The 15,084-nt window shown below is 48.8% G+C and overlaps 1 protein-coding gene across 9 annotated transcripts in view; it reads left to right on the top strand.

Moving 5' to 3' along the window:
- The first annotated feature begins 313 nt into the window (after positions 1 to 313).
- The window catches only part of KDM2B (lysine demethylase 2B), a 119,398-nt gene continuing 104,627 nt past the window's right edge, over positions 314 to 15,084 (top strand). For 6 of the 9 annotated variants that reach the window (XM_045163092.1, XM_045163091.1, XM_045163088.1 and 3 more), the window contains exons 1-4: positions 345 to 612; positions 1,682 to 1,826; positions 4,767 to 4,845; positions 6,218 to 6,264. In XM_045163092.1, the coding sequence (XP_045019027.1) occupies positions 580 to 612; positions 1,682 to 1,826; positions 4,767 to 4,845; positions 6,218 to 6,264 (304 nt within the window). In that variant the 5' untranslated portion in view covers positions 345 to 579. Of the gene's footprint in view, positions 613 to 948; positions 1,010 to 1,681; positions 1,827 to 4,766; positions 4,846 to 6,217; positions 6,265 to 15,084 lie in introns of those variants that run through there. The other 3 variants (XM_045163095.1, XM_045163090.1, XM_045163093.1) reach the window with 3 other exon arrangements.

Here is a 15,084-nt window from a genome sequence, read left to right as displayed (position 1 = left end):
AGCCGTGCAAATCTGCACCTCCCTCCCTACCCCCTCCCTCCTTCCCTTCCTCCCTGCCCCGCCATCTCCGGGATGCGCCCGCCGCCTGCAACTCAGCCCTTCCAAAAGTCAGCTCTGCACACAACTCCCGGGCGGCGGCGGCGCCTGCGTGCAGAGGCGCACTCGTGACCCAACAACAAAACAGCGATGCCAGGGCGCTAACGGCGCCCGGTGCCTCCCGGGCGCCCTCCCCGCCCCACACCTCCTCGGGCCGCCGCCCCCTCCCGCCCCCATCCCGGGCCGAGTGCCCCCTCCCTCTACTAGCCCGGCCGCGGGCTCCGAGCGCGATCGGCAACAATGTTTACGTTCCGGGGATTATGACGTCGACGCCTCCCCCCCCACAACTGCTGAAAATGGTTTCCTAGGACTTTGCAAACGGATCTGCTTAAGTGTTGGTGCAAAACTTTGTAGATCTCGGCTCTGGCTTGCTTTATTTATTTATTTTCTGGTTTGTTTTCTTTGGTCTTCCCTCCTTCCCCCCTCCGCCAAAATGCAGGGGGCAGGAGTGTTGACAATTAATTGGTGAACTCTCCTAAAAAAATGGAGGCAGAGAAAGACTCTGGAAGAAGATTGGTGTGTAGCTTTTTTTTTTTTTTTCCAAATCTGTATCTGGTTTATGATAGATCTATTTTTTTTTGGTCGTTGTTTCTTGCTGCCTTTTCTTTCCTTTTCTGTATTTTGCAAGAGGACCGGAAAAAAATATAATAAATTGCATGCAAAAGGAAGCAAGCAGCTTACTCCTCCAGTCCCTTGTGAGACTGAGTCTCAGACACTTACGTGGGGAGGTGGTAGCGGGGAAAGGCGTAGGGGGGGCGGCTCAGCGGGCTCGGGGTTCGCCCGGAATCTGGGGGGCTGCGGGGCCGGGCGCTCGGCGGTGGAGGGAGGAGGCAGGGGATGCGGGGAGTGGTGGGGGATTCTCCTAAAGAAGTGAGTGTGCGCGCGCGCTTGTGGGGAGATGAGGCAGCTGCTGGTGCGTTTTGGGGTCTCCGATGGGAGCTTTGTGGCGGGCCGTCTGCCTCTCCCCCTCCCAAGCTGCGAACCTCCCCCCCCTCTTCTTCTCGCACTAGCGGTCGGTCGGCTGGGGCGGCTGGGGTCTCAGCCCTTCCGTTTCAGCTTTCCAGCTTACCCGGTAGCTCGGGGGCGGCTCCAGGCTTAGAAATGCCGCCGGCCCCCGGTTCCGGCTTCCCGGCTCTGCCGCCGCGGCCGCCAGGGCTGCTGTTACCGCCGAGCCGGGCGCTGCGGCGGCTCCTCCCGGGGCCTACAAATGCCCCGCCAGCCCGTGTGCGGAGCCCCCCTCGCGGGTTACATAACCAGGCTCTCGGTCGAGTGGGCAAAACTCAACACCTCTCGGGGGTGGGGGGCTGGAAGCAAGGGAGAGTCCTCCAGAAATCCCTTCCACGGCCTCCAAAGATGCAGGAGGGGAGTGCCCTGTATAGGGCGCCGCCTGACCCTGGGGGGTGCGGGTCCCTCTGCTTATCCCGATTTTCAGCATCTTTGGCTTCTGCGCAAAGTTGCTCCGGTCCCAAAGGTGGGGTGCACGGGGGCGCGCGGCTCCTGCACCTGTTCGAGCTGGGCCCAGGGTGAGAGGCGACCCCCAGATCCCCCAATAATGTCCCGGGCTCTCCGGTTTGGGTCCCCGCAGCGCCCGATTGACCGCCAAAGATACGACGAGAACGAGGACTTGTCGGACGTGGAGGAGATCGTCAGCGCCCGCGGCTTCAGCCTGGAGGAAAAGCTGCGCAGCCAGCTGTACCAGGGGGATTTCGTGCACGCCATGGAGGGCAAAGGTGAGGCGCCCCCTCCTCGGGCCGTCCTCCGCGGCGAGGCCCTAGCGCACGTGGGGAGGGAGCTGCCGGTGGCTGGGTTCGTATTTCGCGCCCGCGTCCCCCATTCCAGGGGATCCGGTGACGAAACGAGGCCGAGCACTGGGGGGGGGTGGGGTGGGGTGGCGAGGGAGGAGGGCAGGCGGGAGACGGGGCCGGCCGTGGGCCTAGGCCCGGCCCGCGCCCACCACCAGCCCCAGGGTGGGCAGAGCCAGGGGCCCGGCGGACAGAGGGACCTGGGGACCGACGGGTGGACCTAGGGAGGGCGGGTGCGCCGCGTTCTACCCCTCCCGGAGCCGGCTGAGCTCCTTGCACTGCACGAAGTACGGCTGATGGGCTGCAGCGGGCCAGGGTCACCCCAGGGGCATTGGGGTGAGGGCCCCCCAGGCCTGAAGCCTCCCTAACCCCGTGCCATTTCGGACCCTGCCAGTTGGACTCTGGAGCTGGGGACGCCCCGGATCACTTAGTGCACCTCCTCAGGCCTGGGGTCTACTGAACCCCATCATCTCGTGGGCTTTGCCAGACGGGAGCAGGGTGGGTGAGCCCGGAGTTGTTGGCTGGCCCCCAGTGAAGCCCAAGGCCTCTAGTCCTGCAGCCCTGACGCTTTGAAGTGGGGACTGCAGGTAAAAGGGTTATCCCCACTCCGGCTTCAGGCTTCCTCCTGGCAGTTGGAGGTGAAGACTTGGGGCACCCCCCTGGGAAACAGGGTCTCTTCCCAAGTCTGAGGCCTTGAGAGCTCTGTCCCTCTTGTGAGCCCTGCCAGTTTAGAGAAGTTGGAGAAGCCTGGGGGGGTTGGTGATGTCAGCCCAACCTGAGACCTTCGGGACCTGATTTTCAGCCTGACCATGATACTCGCAAGGTGTCTGGGGGGTGTCTTCCAGACCATTAAGTGATGCTCTGACTTGGGTCTAAGGCCTGCAAGGTTGGGCCAATGGGGTTTTGGATTTGTTTCTGCCTACTTGTCTCTCTGTGTCCTTCTGGGATTTAAGTTCATTTTTGCCTCTCAGTTATTTGGGTTTCCCTTTGTATTACTGTTTCTATTTTGTTGATCCCCCATTCCCCTTGGAAAACCCTCCAATCCCTCAGTGAGCTGATTAACAGGGGAAGAGCCTCCCCCACCTCCAGGTTCTGGTTGAGTGACTAGGGCTGTGGGGTTAGCCCCTAGGAGAGACAGGGCCTGGCTTTGCATTTTTGAAGTTTCTCTTTTGTGTCCTTTGCTTCCTGGAGTGCAGGGGTTCGGTGGTAGGGGGTAGTTGTAGGGGAAAGGAGGAAGAAATTTCTTCTAGCCTGCCAGGTCTTAAAGAGCGTTGCACGCAGAGGCCGGATAGTTCAGGGGTCTAGTCCCAACTACATTTAAATTTCCTTAGCACAAATGGGATTTTAATTCCTCTCCTTTCCCATTTTTCTTGAGTCGTTTGGCGCACTGTAGGAGAAAACAGTATGCAACTTTTCCTGGTCATTGGTGAGGAATTCTCTGCCCAGGATCTCATGTTTTCTCAGGCTTATTTGAGGAAGTTGAAGCTGACCCTGGGGCTGGACTTTGGGTGTGTGTGTACTGGGGAGGAAGGTGGTAGTGGGGGGAGGTTTCCAGTAAGGGAGATTCCTTAAATCTACTGTCCAGGCTCCTTTCAAAGAAGAGGACTCTAGGGTTGTTGGTTGTTAATTCAGATCTTGCCCCAAAACTCGAGGGAGGAGCTGAGAAACAGAAGGAGCCCTTAGCCTGGATTCAAAATAGAAGCTTCTTAAACTTCTCTGCCTTTAAATCCTTAGGAATCCCCATTCACTAGGAGCCCCTGGGGATCTGAGCTGCTAAGGTCAGGGCTTTCCCCAGCTCTGGTTTTGTTCTCTGTCCTCTGAGCAGAGTTGCCTTGGCCCTCCCTGCCCCCGCAACCCTCCAAGCTGCCCTAGTGAACTGTTTCTCTGGGGCAGGGGTTTCAGTGCCCTGAGATCTTATCTGTCTCCCTTCTGACCGGCCAGGGTGGGCTTGTGTCTTAGTGAATTGCTTTAGTTACCTGAGGGCTTGGGGGTGTGTGAGTATTTGTCTCCGCCTCCCTCATCTCCATATTTATGGATAAGGTTGAGCTCCCCTACTTTTGGAACTCAGGAGGATGGAAACTAAGGCTTCCTTCATTCTCCCGGGCATTCCGTAAGGATGTTGGGATCTCCACTAGACAAGCAACCTCAGACAGAAAACTAAGTGGTGAATTTTCTTTGGGCCTCACTATGTCCCCTTCATACAGCCTTCACCTGGGCAGCATCCTTCTGGGTTATCCAGCTGAAGCAAGTGTTGTGATGGCTGCAACAGAATTTCACTATTAAGACAACAAAGCTGTGCCCAGTTCCCTAGTTATTTTGGCACCAAATACACAGTTTCCAGGGAAACCGGCTTTTCCCCCCCTCCCCTTCACTATGCAGGATATTACAATAAGATCTTCCCTGATGCTCAGCTACAATGAGAACCCTCCTCCCAGCCTCCTCTATGGGGCTTCAGATCCTCCCAGGTGGCATTCTTCAGTTCTGCAGTTCCTTTACTTTCTGAGCTCAGCCTGGGATGCGTTTTCTCCATCCGTCCTTCTTTCACAGTGAGAGCTGGGGCTCTTTCTGTGTGGGGCTCTTTCCTGAGTTTCCTTCCCCAACCCTCGCCGCCCTTGGGCTTTCATTGACAAGTTCTGACCCGTGGGGCATGCAGGGAATGACTGAGTAGGCAGAGGAGCCAAGAGTTGGCATAGCTTCTCTTGGGCTTTGCCTCATCCATTTCCTTGTCATTTTCTAGGGATCTCTTGCTCTTTGAGCTGGTGCCTTCATCTCATATAACCCCTGCCCCTTCCTCCATCAATGGAGGATCATGGTTCATTTCCTCCTTCGTGACTTAACCAACCTGATTTAATTCCCATCTCCAAACAGATTTCAACTATGAGTATGTGCAGAGAGAAGCTCTCCGAGTTCCCCTGGTATTTCGAGAAAAGGATGGCCTGGGAATTAAGTAAGTTGCTGAAATGAATTGCTTCTTCCCCTCACACAGTTTATAGGTTGGGATGGATTTCTTCCACTCTTTTCCCTACCTTTCGTCACTGAGCAGGATTTTTCTTTGTTATTTGGGGATTGCACTTCCTTGTTCAAGGCCTGAAAGAGGGGGCAAAAAATCTCTAACGATGGGTCTGGAGTCTCAGAGAATTTGGATGGAGAGGTCACAGGGTACTTCAACCGTGTGAACTTTCCCTTCTGATCCATCCCACTTATACGCAGTGACTTCCTAAAGGGAAACTGAGGCAGTGCCTAAGCTGCAAAGGGATTAGCCAGCCTTTGGGCAGAGAGGCAGAATGCCTATATGCCTGTTTCTACTCAGACCTCCCACTGTATGGGAAACTGGTCCTTTTCTTTGGAGGGCCTGTTCCTTTTTTTTTTTTTTTTGGCCCTGCCTCTTGGCATGCAGGTTCTTAGTTCCCCGAGCAGGGATAGAACCTGTGCCCTCTGCAGTGGGAGTGTGATACCTTAGCCACTGGACCGCCGGGGAAGTCCTTGGAGGGGATGTCAGGACACCAGGTCCTGTCTCCTCTTTCTGCTGGTGCCCTAGCACCTGCCTCCCCATAGTGGCTTGTTTGGTTTACATTCTCTTTGGAGATCTGTCAGAACTCCAGGTGGGGGAGAGATCCCAGAGGAAGCCTGGAAGAACAGGTTTCTGCCCCTGGGGCAGGGGTTGGAGGAGGTTGAGGGTGTCCTCGTCACAGCCTGCCTTCTTCCACAAGCATCTACTGCCAGATTTGCTCAAGAGTCACATTCCTACGAATAGAAATGAAACCTTTGGCTTCACTGTCAATTAACAGTGAACGTCATCACTGCCACAGTAGCCAGGGATGCCAAATCCTTGCAATCCGTGTGATGTGGTTTTTTTCCCCCTTGAAACTTAAAGAGGTTCCTCCCACCCTCCATACAACACCTTATGGAAAGTATTTTCTAAAAGTGGAGCCACAGAGAGAGCTAGCCCCTCTAAAAGAAAGCAGAGATTTGAATGCCCAACTCTGGTGCTTACCTTGACAGCACACTTCAGTCTTCCTGGGAAAAGCGGGCGGGGGGACAGTGAGTTCCATCCTCTTCTCTGTAGCAGTGTTGAATTTGGGTGTCGGGGAGAGTGGGGTTTGATTTGCCTGTTGAGTTGAGAAAACTGCTCCCTAGTTCTGGGGTGACCCTCCAGGCACCAACTCGTCACTACCCTTTTGCTGAGTTATCTCATTGTGGGTTCTCAGCCTGAGAACCAGGGAACTCTCTTAGAAAAATGGCCTCCCCTGTGCCCATTGTGAGATCTAACCCTATTGTTTCTGGCTTCCCACCAAATGTCTGTGTTCCTTTTTTTCCAGGATGCCTGACCCTGATTTCACAGTCCGAGATGTCAAACTCCTAGTGGGTAAGTTGTGTGCGTGGCGGAGATGCTGCAGTTGGGGATGGCGGGCCCGGGGAGCAAGGCCTGTACCACCTGCCCATTTGGATATTTAACTGCCTCTGAAAGTCCTCATGGGAGGAGGCAGGAGCAGGTGTGAGCTGCAACCGTCTCACTCTGGAGAACAGGTTGGATTTCAGAGCCGTAAGAAGCTGTATTAGAGGGTGTTTGCCAGTGCAGTTTTATGAGGCCGATTTGGACCCCAGCCTCCAGCTTGAGTGTCAGCAAGGCAATCTTAGATCTCTTCTGGTGTTTGTTTGTGGGTTGCTGGGTAAACATTGGGTGCTATGTGACCCCTGCAAGACTTTGAGAACTTCCAAGGGGGAGGGATTACTGTTCCCTACTTCCTCTGGGTTCCAGACAGGTCTAGGGCGGGGCTTGGCCCTGGGCACCTGTAGAGCTTGGCTGATCACTGAGTGTCCTAGACTCTTGACCAGATAGTGGGCGGCCTTTCACATTTTACAGGAAGTAGTTCGATATATCAATTCTTTCCAGAAGTGTTTCTCAAGTAACTCGTACATGGCAGGCGAATTCAGATCTATGAATAGAACAGACAAGAGCCCTGCCCTCTTGGTTTGAGTGACAGTCAAAGAAGAAGTAAACCATTTAAAAAATTTTATATCTTTTCAGAAGGTGATGGGGCTATGTAGAAATAAAGCAGCATTAATGGGATGGAGGTTGTTGGAGCTATGTTTATTTTAGATGGAGGTAGTCAGGGAGGGCCTCTGGGTGGAGGCGATGAGGACATTTGGACAGAGACCTGACTGATGAGAAACCAACTGTGGGAAAGAACATTCTAGATGGAGGGATAAACAAGGGCAGAGGGTGGGGGAAGAATGGGAGGGGTGAGGAGAGGTGGGAGAGGTCTCAGGGCCAGGCTCACAGCAGGCCCTCTAGGCCCTGGTGGGGAATCTGGGTTTGTCTCCTGGTATAATGGGGAGGCCCTTGGGGAATTTTAAAGTGTGATGAGGGGGTAGCTTTGTGATCTGATTATTTTCTTGGGAGGGGGAATTAAAAACATTTTTTAAATTGAGAGATTTCATATACCATAAAATTCACCATTTAACCATTTTAAAGCATGCGATTCAGTGGTTCTCTTGTTTTTTTTTTTTTGCTGCATCCCAGGGCTTGTGGGATCTTAGTTCCCTGACCAGGGATTGAACCCTGGCTGCGGCAATGAAAGCGCCAAGTCCTAACTGCTGGACAGCCAGGGATTTCCACAGTGGTTCTTCATATATTTACAGTGTTATGCAATCGTTACCCACTAATTTCAGAACATTTTCATCACCCCCAAAGTAAACCCTGTACCTCCCAATTCCCCTTTCCCTCCATCCCCTGACAACCACTAATCCTCTTTTTTGCCTCTGTGGGTTTGTCTATTCTGGACATTTCGTATAAGTGGAATCGTAATATGTGGTCCTTTGTATGTGGCTTCTTTCGTTGGGCCTCATGTTTTTGAGGTTCATCGTGTAGCAACATGTCTCAGTACTATGCTTCTTTTTATGGATGAGTAGCATCCCATTATATGAATAGACCACATTTTGTTTACCCATAAGTCAGTTGATAGACATTTTGGTTGTTTCTGCTTCTTGGCTTTTGTGAATAATGATACTATGACTATTCATGTACAAGTGTTAGTGTGAACAGACATTTTCACTTCTTCGGGGTAGATCCGTAGGACGGGAATTGTTGGGTCATGAGGTAACTACATTTAATCTCTGGAGGAACTGCCAGACTGTTTTCTAAAGTAGCTGCACCCTCTTTTTTTTTTTTTTCAGCTGTGCCATTTTAAATTCCCATTAGCAACATACAAGGGTTCTAATTTCTTTGCCTTCCTTGCTCACACTTGTTATTGTCTTGTCTTTTTTATGCTAGCCATCCTGGTGAGTGTGAAGTGATGTAATCTAAGTTCTATCAAAGCTGACTCTGGTGGCCGTGTGGAGGATGCAGGCAGCTGACCAAGGGCTGTGCAGATGATCCAGCTTAAGTTTTTGACCCAGAGGTGTGTTAATGCAGGAAAGAAGACTAGGACTTCTCTGGTGGTCCATTGGCTAAGAATTTGCCTTCCACTGAAGGCGCAGGCTCAATCCCTGATCAGGGAACATGCCTGCAGCCAAAAAAAAAAAAAAAGAGAGGACCAGTTGGCTATAAGGAGATAGAGCTGTTGACAGAAGGTTCTCAGTTAATTGATGAGGGTTTGCTCAGGAGAGATTTTTTTTTTTAAGCTGGATTCTAGAAACACTGAAGGAAGTGGATGTCAGAGCGGAAGGAGGCAACCTTCCAGGAGTGAGCAGAAGATGGGGCGATGGACCCCATGAATCGAGTCTTAGCATAGGTCACTCTTGCTGATGCCTGTGCCCAGCCCCAGCTTTTGTTGTTGGGGCTCAGCTCTGCTTTTTCACTGAGTCATTTGGGGCAAGCTACTTCACCTGCTTAAGCCTCACTTTCCTCAGCTGTGAAATGGACCTAATAGCAGAATCTGCATCAAATAAGGATCCTATAAGAAAAATGAATGAATGCTTGGCTGATTGACTGGGGCGAGGGTGAGGGGGTCTCAATAAATGGTCCCTATTATTGTTCTAATGGAAGGATGTGGATCTGATGAGATTATCTTTACAGACAAGGATTAAAACCAGATTCTCAAATCTGGGGTTCAGGCATCAACATTACGGTTTGAGTAATGTTGCTCTTCGCCCTTTTGAAAAATTTCCAAGCCCTCCGTGAAAGTGCAAGTCGCTCAGTTGTTTCCGACTCTTTGCGACCCCATGGACTATGGAGTCCATGGAATTCTCCAGGCCAGAATACTGGAGTGGGTAGCCTTTCCCTTCTCCAGGGGATCTTCCCAACCCAGGGATCGAACCCAGGTTTCCCACATTGCAGGCAGATTCTTTATCGTCTGAGCCACCAGGGAAGCCCAAGAATACTGGAGTGGGTAGCCCATCCCTTTTCCAAGGGAATCTTCCCCACCCAGAAATCGAACTGGGGTCTCCTGCATTGCAGGTGGATTCTTTACCAACTGAGCTATGCGGGAAGCCCTCTGTAGCTTTGTTATTAGTTCTGGTTGTATGTAGGCTGCCTCTTCTTTCTTTGAGCCTCATTCTTCTCATTGTGAGAGCAGGATTCAATTTCCTTCCCAGCTCTTGAGAAGCTTAGGATGCCAAAGAAAGTGGGAATAGTGGGACCTCCCTGGTCGTCCAGTGGTTAAGATTCCACGGTCTCGGTGCAGGAGGCATGAGTTCAATCCCTGATCAGGGAACTAAGATCCTGCATGCTGCACGATGTAGCCAAAAAAAGGTGGGTGGGGAAGGGGGGGAATACCTGCAGCCCATGTCTCTGGTGATGAGTGAATGGATTGGAGAATATGAAGGTGCTTTGTAGAAGTCCAGAAGCTCTGATACTGTGAGGGATGCCTGTGATGGCAGTTGGCAGGGGGTATGATAATGCCCATTTTAGTCTCTGGGAGTGCACACAGGCTTCTGGAGAGTGGCGATGGGGAACATTTGTCACAGTGACATAAGTGACAAATGTAATTCAATCTGCCCTAAGCAAAACAGAATTCAGTGGTTTACATAATAAGTTCAGGATGTGACCTTAGGCATAGCTAGATCTAGATGCTCTAAGAAGATCTCAAGAACTCGGTTCTTATTTTTTCGTTTCTGCTTCCCTTTTTTTTGTTTCCTCTTTCTGCTTCATTCTCTAGCAAGTTTCTCCCCATGTGGCAAGAAAAATGGGGAGCACAGCCCCACGCCCAGAGCTGCTGGTGGGGTCCGCCCAAGCAGAACCATGTGAACTGAGAGGGGAAGGAGTGACTTCCCAGGGTTGCTGGTGACATGACCAGGCCCCTAATACAAATGGAAGATTTTTGTTTGTTTGTTTTTGGTTGTGTTGCTTGAGGGATATTAGTCACCCAACCAGAGATTGAACCCTGGTCCTCTGCAGTGAGAGCGTGGAGTCCTAACCACTAGACCGCCAGGGAATTCCCACAACTGGGAGTTCTGCTATGGAGGGCAGAGTATAGCGTTGGCTGGATCATCCCTTTTGAGTTACTAGGCTATCTCAGCCTATCTTCCAGTCACTTGCCCCCTCCCCAGGCCCTGTCTCTTGGGAGAAGCGGGTTGGTGCATGACCAGCTCTCAGTTCACAACTTGGGGCTCCAGACTCTTCTCTATCTCCTGAGATTGGGCTTTTTTTCCCCTCAGCCCTGTTTATCTGCCCACTGGGAAGACAGACACTTAGCCTCTGTTTACAGTTCCTCACCTCTAAAGAACAGAAATAAAGAGTGGCGCTTTTCATTTCTTTGGCAGTGTATGCTTAAAATAGAGGCTTTTTATTGAAGTCTAATACACATACAGAGAAGTCCACAGTAGTTTAAATGTGTGTGACGTTAACAATTGAACCTGCCTGCCTGCGAAGTCGTTTCATTCGTGTCTGACTCTGTGTGCCTTATGGACTGTAGCCCACCAGGTTCCTCTGTCCATGGGATTCTCCAGGCAAGAGTAGGTTGCTGTGCCTTCCTCCAGGGGATCTTCCTGACCCAGGGATCGAACTCGCATCTCTTACATCTCCTGCATTGGCAGGTGGGTTCTTTACCACTAGTGCCATGCAACCCCGGGATCAACCCCTCTTGAATTCCAGTCCAGGCTTTCCCTCCGCTGTTTTCCTGACTTATAATAGTGTAGATGAATTTTGCCTGTTTTCATACTTTATGTTAGTGAAGTCATACAGGGTGTCTGTCCTCTTGATTTTGGCCTCCTTCATTCAACTTTGTGTTTACAGGATTCACCCAAAGTGTTGTGTGCAGTTGTAGATGGCTTATTTTCATTGCTGTATGGTTTTCCATTTATGTGATTATTTCCCAATTGATTTATTCATTCTGTTAGTGGGCATTTGGGTGACTGCCAGTTTAAGGCTGTGTGCATGGTGCTGCCATGAACATTCTAGGCATGATTGGTGAACAAATGGGTACATTTCCATTGGGCATATACTTAAGAGCAGAATTGCTTGGGTCAGAGAGTTAGCATGTATGTTCGGTTTTAGTAAACACTGTCCAATAATTATCTAGAGGGATTGTTCTGGTTCTGCTGGCTCCACAAGCTCACCAAGAGTTGGCGTGTTCATCGTTTTCATTGTGGTCACACCTCCATGTTGATGGGAGTATCGTTCTATTTCACTGTGTTTCAGTTAGCATTTTTCTGATGACTCATGAAACTGAGCTCCATTTCATTACATGTATTGGCTATTTGGAGATCTTCTTTTGTGAACTGATTGATCAAGTCTGTTTTCCATTACTGTAAACTATCTCTTATTTAAAAACATACTTTGTTAAATTCAAGTGTAGTTGATTTACAATGTCGTGTTTGTCATGTGTGCAGCAAAGTGATTCTGTTACTGAATATAGTTCCCTGTGCTGGACAATAGGGGTGCTTGTTTATCATTTTATATATAGTACTGTGTATCTATTAATCTCAGATTCCTCATTTATCCCTCCCCTCACCTTACCCTTTGGTAAGCATAAGATTGTTTTCTATGTCTGTGAGTCTGTTTCTGTTTTATAAATAAGTTCATTTGTATCATTTTTTTAGATTCCACATGTAAGTGATATCATATAATATTTGTCTTTGTCTGACTTACTTCATTTAGCATAATAATAGGTCCATTCATGTTGCTGCAGATGGTAGTATTTCATTCTTTTTTTATGATTGAGTAATATTCTGTTGCATATATATATATGTATATTCCATACATTTATCCATTCATCTGTTGCTTTTGTGTCTTAGCTTTTGTAAATAGTGCTGCTGTGAACATTGGGGTGCATGTATATTTTCTAAATAGAATTTTTTTTTTCTGGATATATGCCCAGGAGTGGGATTGCTGGATCATATGGTAAGTCTATTTTTTGATTTTTAAGGAACTCTATACCATTCTCCACAGTGGTTGCACCAATTTACATTCCCACCAACAGTGTAGGAGGGTTCCCTTTTCTCCACATCCTCTCTAGCATTTATTACTTGTAGACTTTTTGGTGTTGGCCATTCTGACTGGTGTGGGGTGATACCTCATTGTAGTTTTGATTTGAATTTCTCTCATAATTAGCAATATTGAGCATCTTTTCATGTGCCTGTTGCCACCTGTACATCTTCTTTGAAGAAAGGTCTATTTAGGTCTTTGCTCGGGTTGTTTGTTTTTCTGATACTGAGTTGTATGAACTGTATATTTTGGAAATTAAGCCCTTGCTGGTTGCATCATTTGTGACTATTGTCTCCCAGTCTGTAAGTTGTCTTTTCATTTTATTTATGATAAAGATTGTCTCTTGGTGATTGTGAGGTGTATCAGTTTACTATGGCCAAACATAGCATAGTACCACAGAATGGGTGACTTAAACAACAGAAATTAATTTTCTCGTAATTCTGGAGTTGGAAGTCCAAGGTCAAGGTGTCAGCAGGGTTGGTTTCTTTGAAGGTCTCCCTCCTTGGCTTTTAGATGGCCGTCTTCTCCCTCTGTCTTCACATGGTCTTCCCTCTGTATGTGTCTGTGTTCTAATCTCCTCCTCTTATCAGAACACCAGTCTTATTGGATTAGGGGCCACCCTCTCAGTTGGTTAAAAAATCCACCTGCTTGTAGGAGACCTGGGTTCGATCCCTGGGTTGGGAAGATCCCCCAGAGAAGGAAACGGCAACCCACTCCAGTATTCTTGCCTGGGAAATCCCATGGAAACAGGAGCATGGCAGGCTACAGTCTATGGGTTGCAAAGAGTTGGATGTGGCTGAGTGATTAAAGCACCACCAAAGACCTAATTTTTAAACTTTATATCCTCTTTAAAGACTTTATCTCCAAATATGGTTACATATTGAGTTACTGGGGGTTAGAACTTCAACATATAAATTTTAGGGGACACAATTCAGCTGATAATATAAAGGTTCTTTCTGTATTCTGCATGTTAGTTAGTTTCCTACTTTGTGGGTTGCCTTGTCGTCCTCTTAAAGATGTCTTAGAGGGAGGGGACATATGTGTACCTATGGCTGATTCATGCTCATGTATGGCAAAAACCAACACAATGTTGTAAAGCAATTATCCTTCAATTAAGAATAAATTTTAAAAAGAGATGTCTTTGAATGAACAGGCAGTTTTAATTTAACATAGACCATTTAGCTCTTCCTAGTCCATTAGTTCACATTGTGTCTTTTCAAATTAAGAAAATTTTGCATAGTGTAAGGTCCCGAAGATATTCATATGTTTTTCTCCAAAAGTTTTATTGTTTCAACTCTTACATGTAGTCCATCTGGAGTTGATTTTTGTGTTTGGTATGAGATGGGGTCAAGATCTTTTTTTCCCCCCGATATGTTGAAACTGAAACTCCAATCCTTTGGCCACCTGATGCGAAGAGCTGACTCATTTGAAAAGACCCTGATGTTGGGAAAGATTGAGGGCAGGAGGAGAAGGGGACGACAGAGGATGAGATGGTTGGATGGCATCACCGATTCAATGGACATGGGTTTGGGTGGACTCCGGGAGTTGGTGATGGACAGGGAGGCTTGGAGTGCTGCAGTTCATGGGGTCGCAAAGAATCGGACACGACTGAGCGACTGAACTGAACTGAATATAGATATCCAGTTGATCCAGTATCATTATTGAAAAATCACTCTTTTCTCCATGGCACTGAATCAGGTTACTTTGTTGGGAAACAGGTGACTGCATTTGTCTAAATCTATTTGATGCTCTAATCTGTGTCCCCCACTCCCAGGATCGCTGTTCTGAATAGTTCATGTAAGAAGACTGGGGTATTTTCACATCTATGGTTTAGGAGTTGGGGGGATAGGGAGAGTGGGGAAGAGATTTCTCTTGTTGTCTCTGAAGATGCTTTAAACCCCTTGAGAACATGTACCCAGAAAGTGCAGGGTCTCCACACCTTGTCTGGACTTACATCACCAAAGATAGGAGGGCCCCTGGCTATGGGGAGATTTGCGTATTGTCTCTTCATTGTATTTCTCTCTAATGAGGGTACCCAAGCCAACCAATGCTTTCTTTGGCCGTTTTTCTTAAAAAAAATCTCATGACAGATCATTTCATTCAGTATTTATTTGTTCATACCATTAGAGTAATACAGAGGAGCCTGGTGGGCTGCTGTCTATGGGGTCGCACAGGGTCAGACACTACTGAAGTGACTTAGCAGCAGCAGCACCTATCTTTTACTGTATGTTTACCATGCGACCTCATTTTGTCCTCACTAATAATCGGAAATTAAGCGCTGTTGTTCACTTTTCTGGGTGGGGGATCCGAGTCTCACAGCTAGTGGGCAGTGGAGACAGGATCCGAACCCAGTCCAGGGTATTTCTCAAACTCATGCTTTTTAAAAAATATTTATTCATTTGGCTGTGCCAGGTCTTAGTTGCAGTGGGTGGGATCTAGTTCCTTGACAAGGAATGGAACCTGGGCGGGCCCCCTGCATTGGGAGTGGGGAGACCTTCAGGGAGGTACCCCAAGCTCATGCTTTTGCTTTATGACTTCCTACTCTACCCTCACCCTCCTCCACTCCTTCTTCACTCACAAATTTACTGGATGTCTTTGTTGTGTCTGGCCCCAGCTCTACCCTCGACTGGCTGTGTTTAGGGAGACTACATTTTTACTCTAGAAATCAAAGGTGGCTGATTTGTCCTCAGACCTTATTTTTATTGTGTGTGTGTGTGTGTGTGTGTGTGTGCGTGTGTCTGTGTGTGTGTGTGTGTGTGTGTGCAGCATGCTGGATCTCACTTCCCCTATCTGGGATGGACTCTGTGCCCTTGTAGTGGA

This window comes from Bubalus bubalis, chromosome 17 (assembly GCF_019923935.1).
Source record: "Bubalus bubalis isolate 160015118507 breed Murrah chromosome 17, NDDB_SH_1, whole genome shotgun sequence".
NCBI classification, from domain to species: Eukaryota; Metazoa; Chordata; class Mammalia; order Artiodactyla; family Bovidae; genus Bubalus; species Bubalus bubalis.
This window is presented reverse-complemented; position numbering and strand designations above follow the sequence as displayed.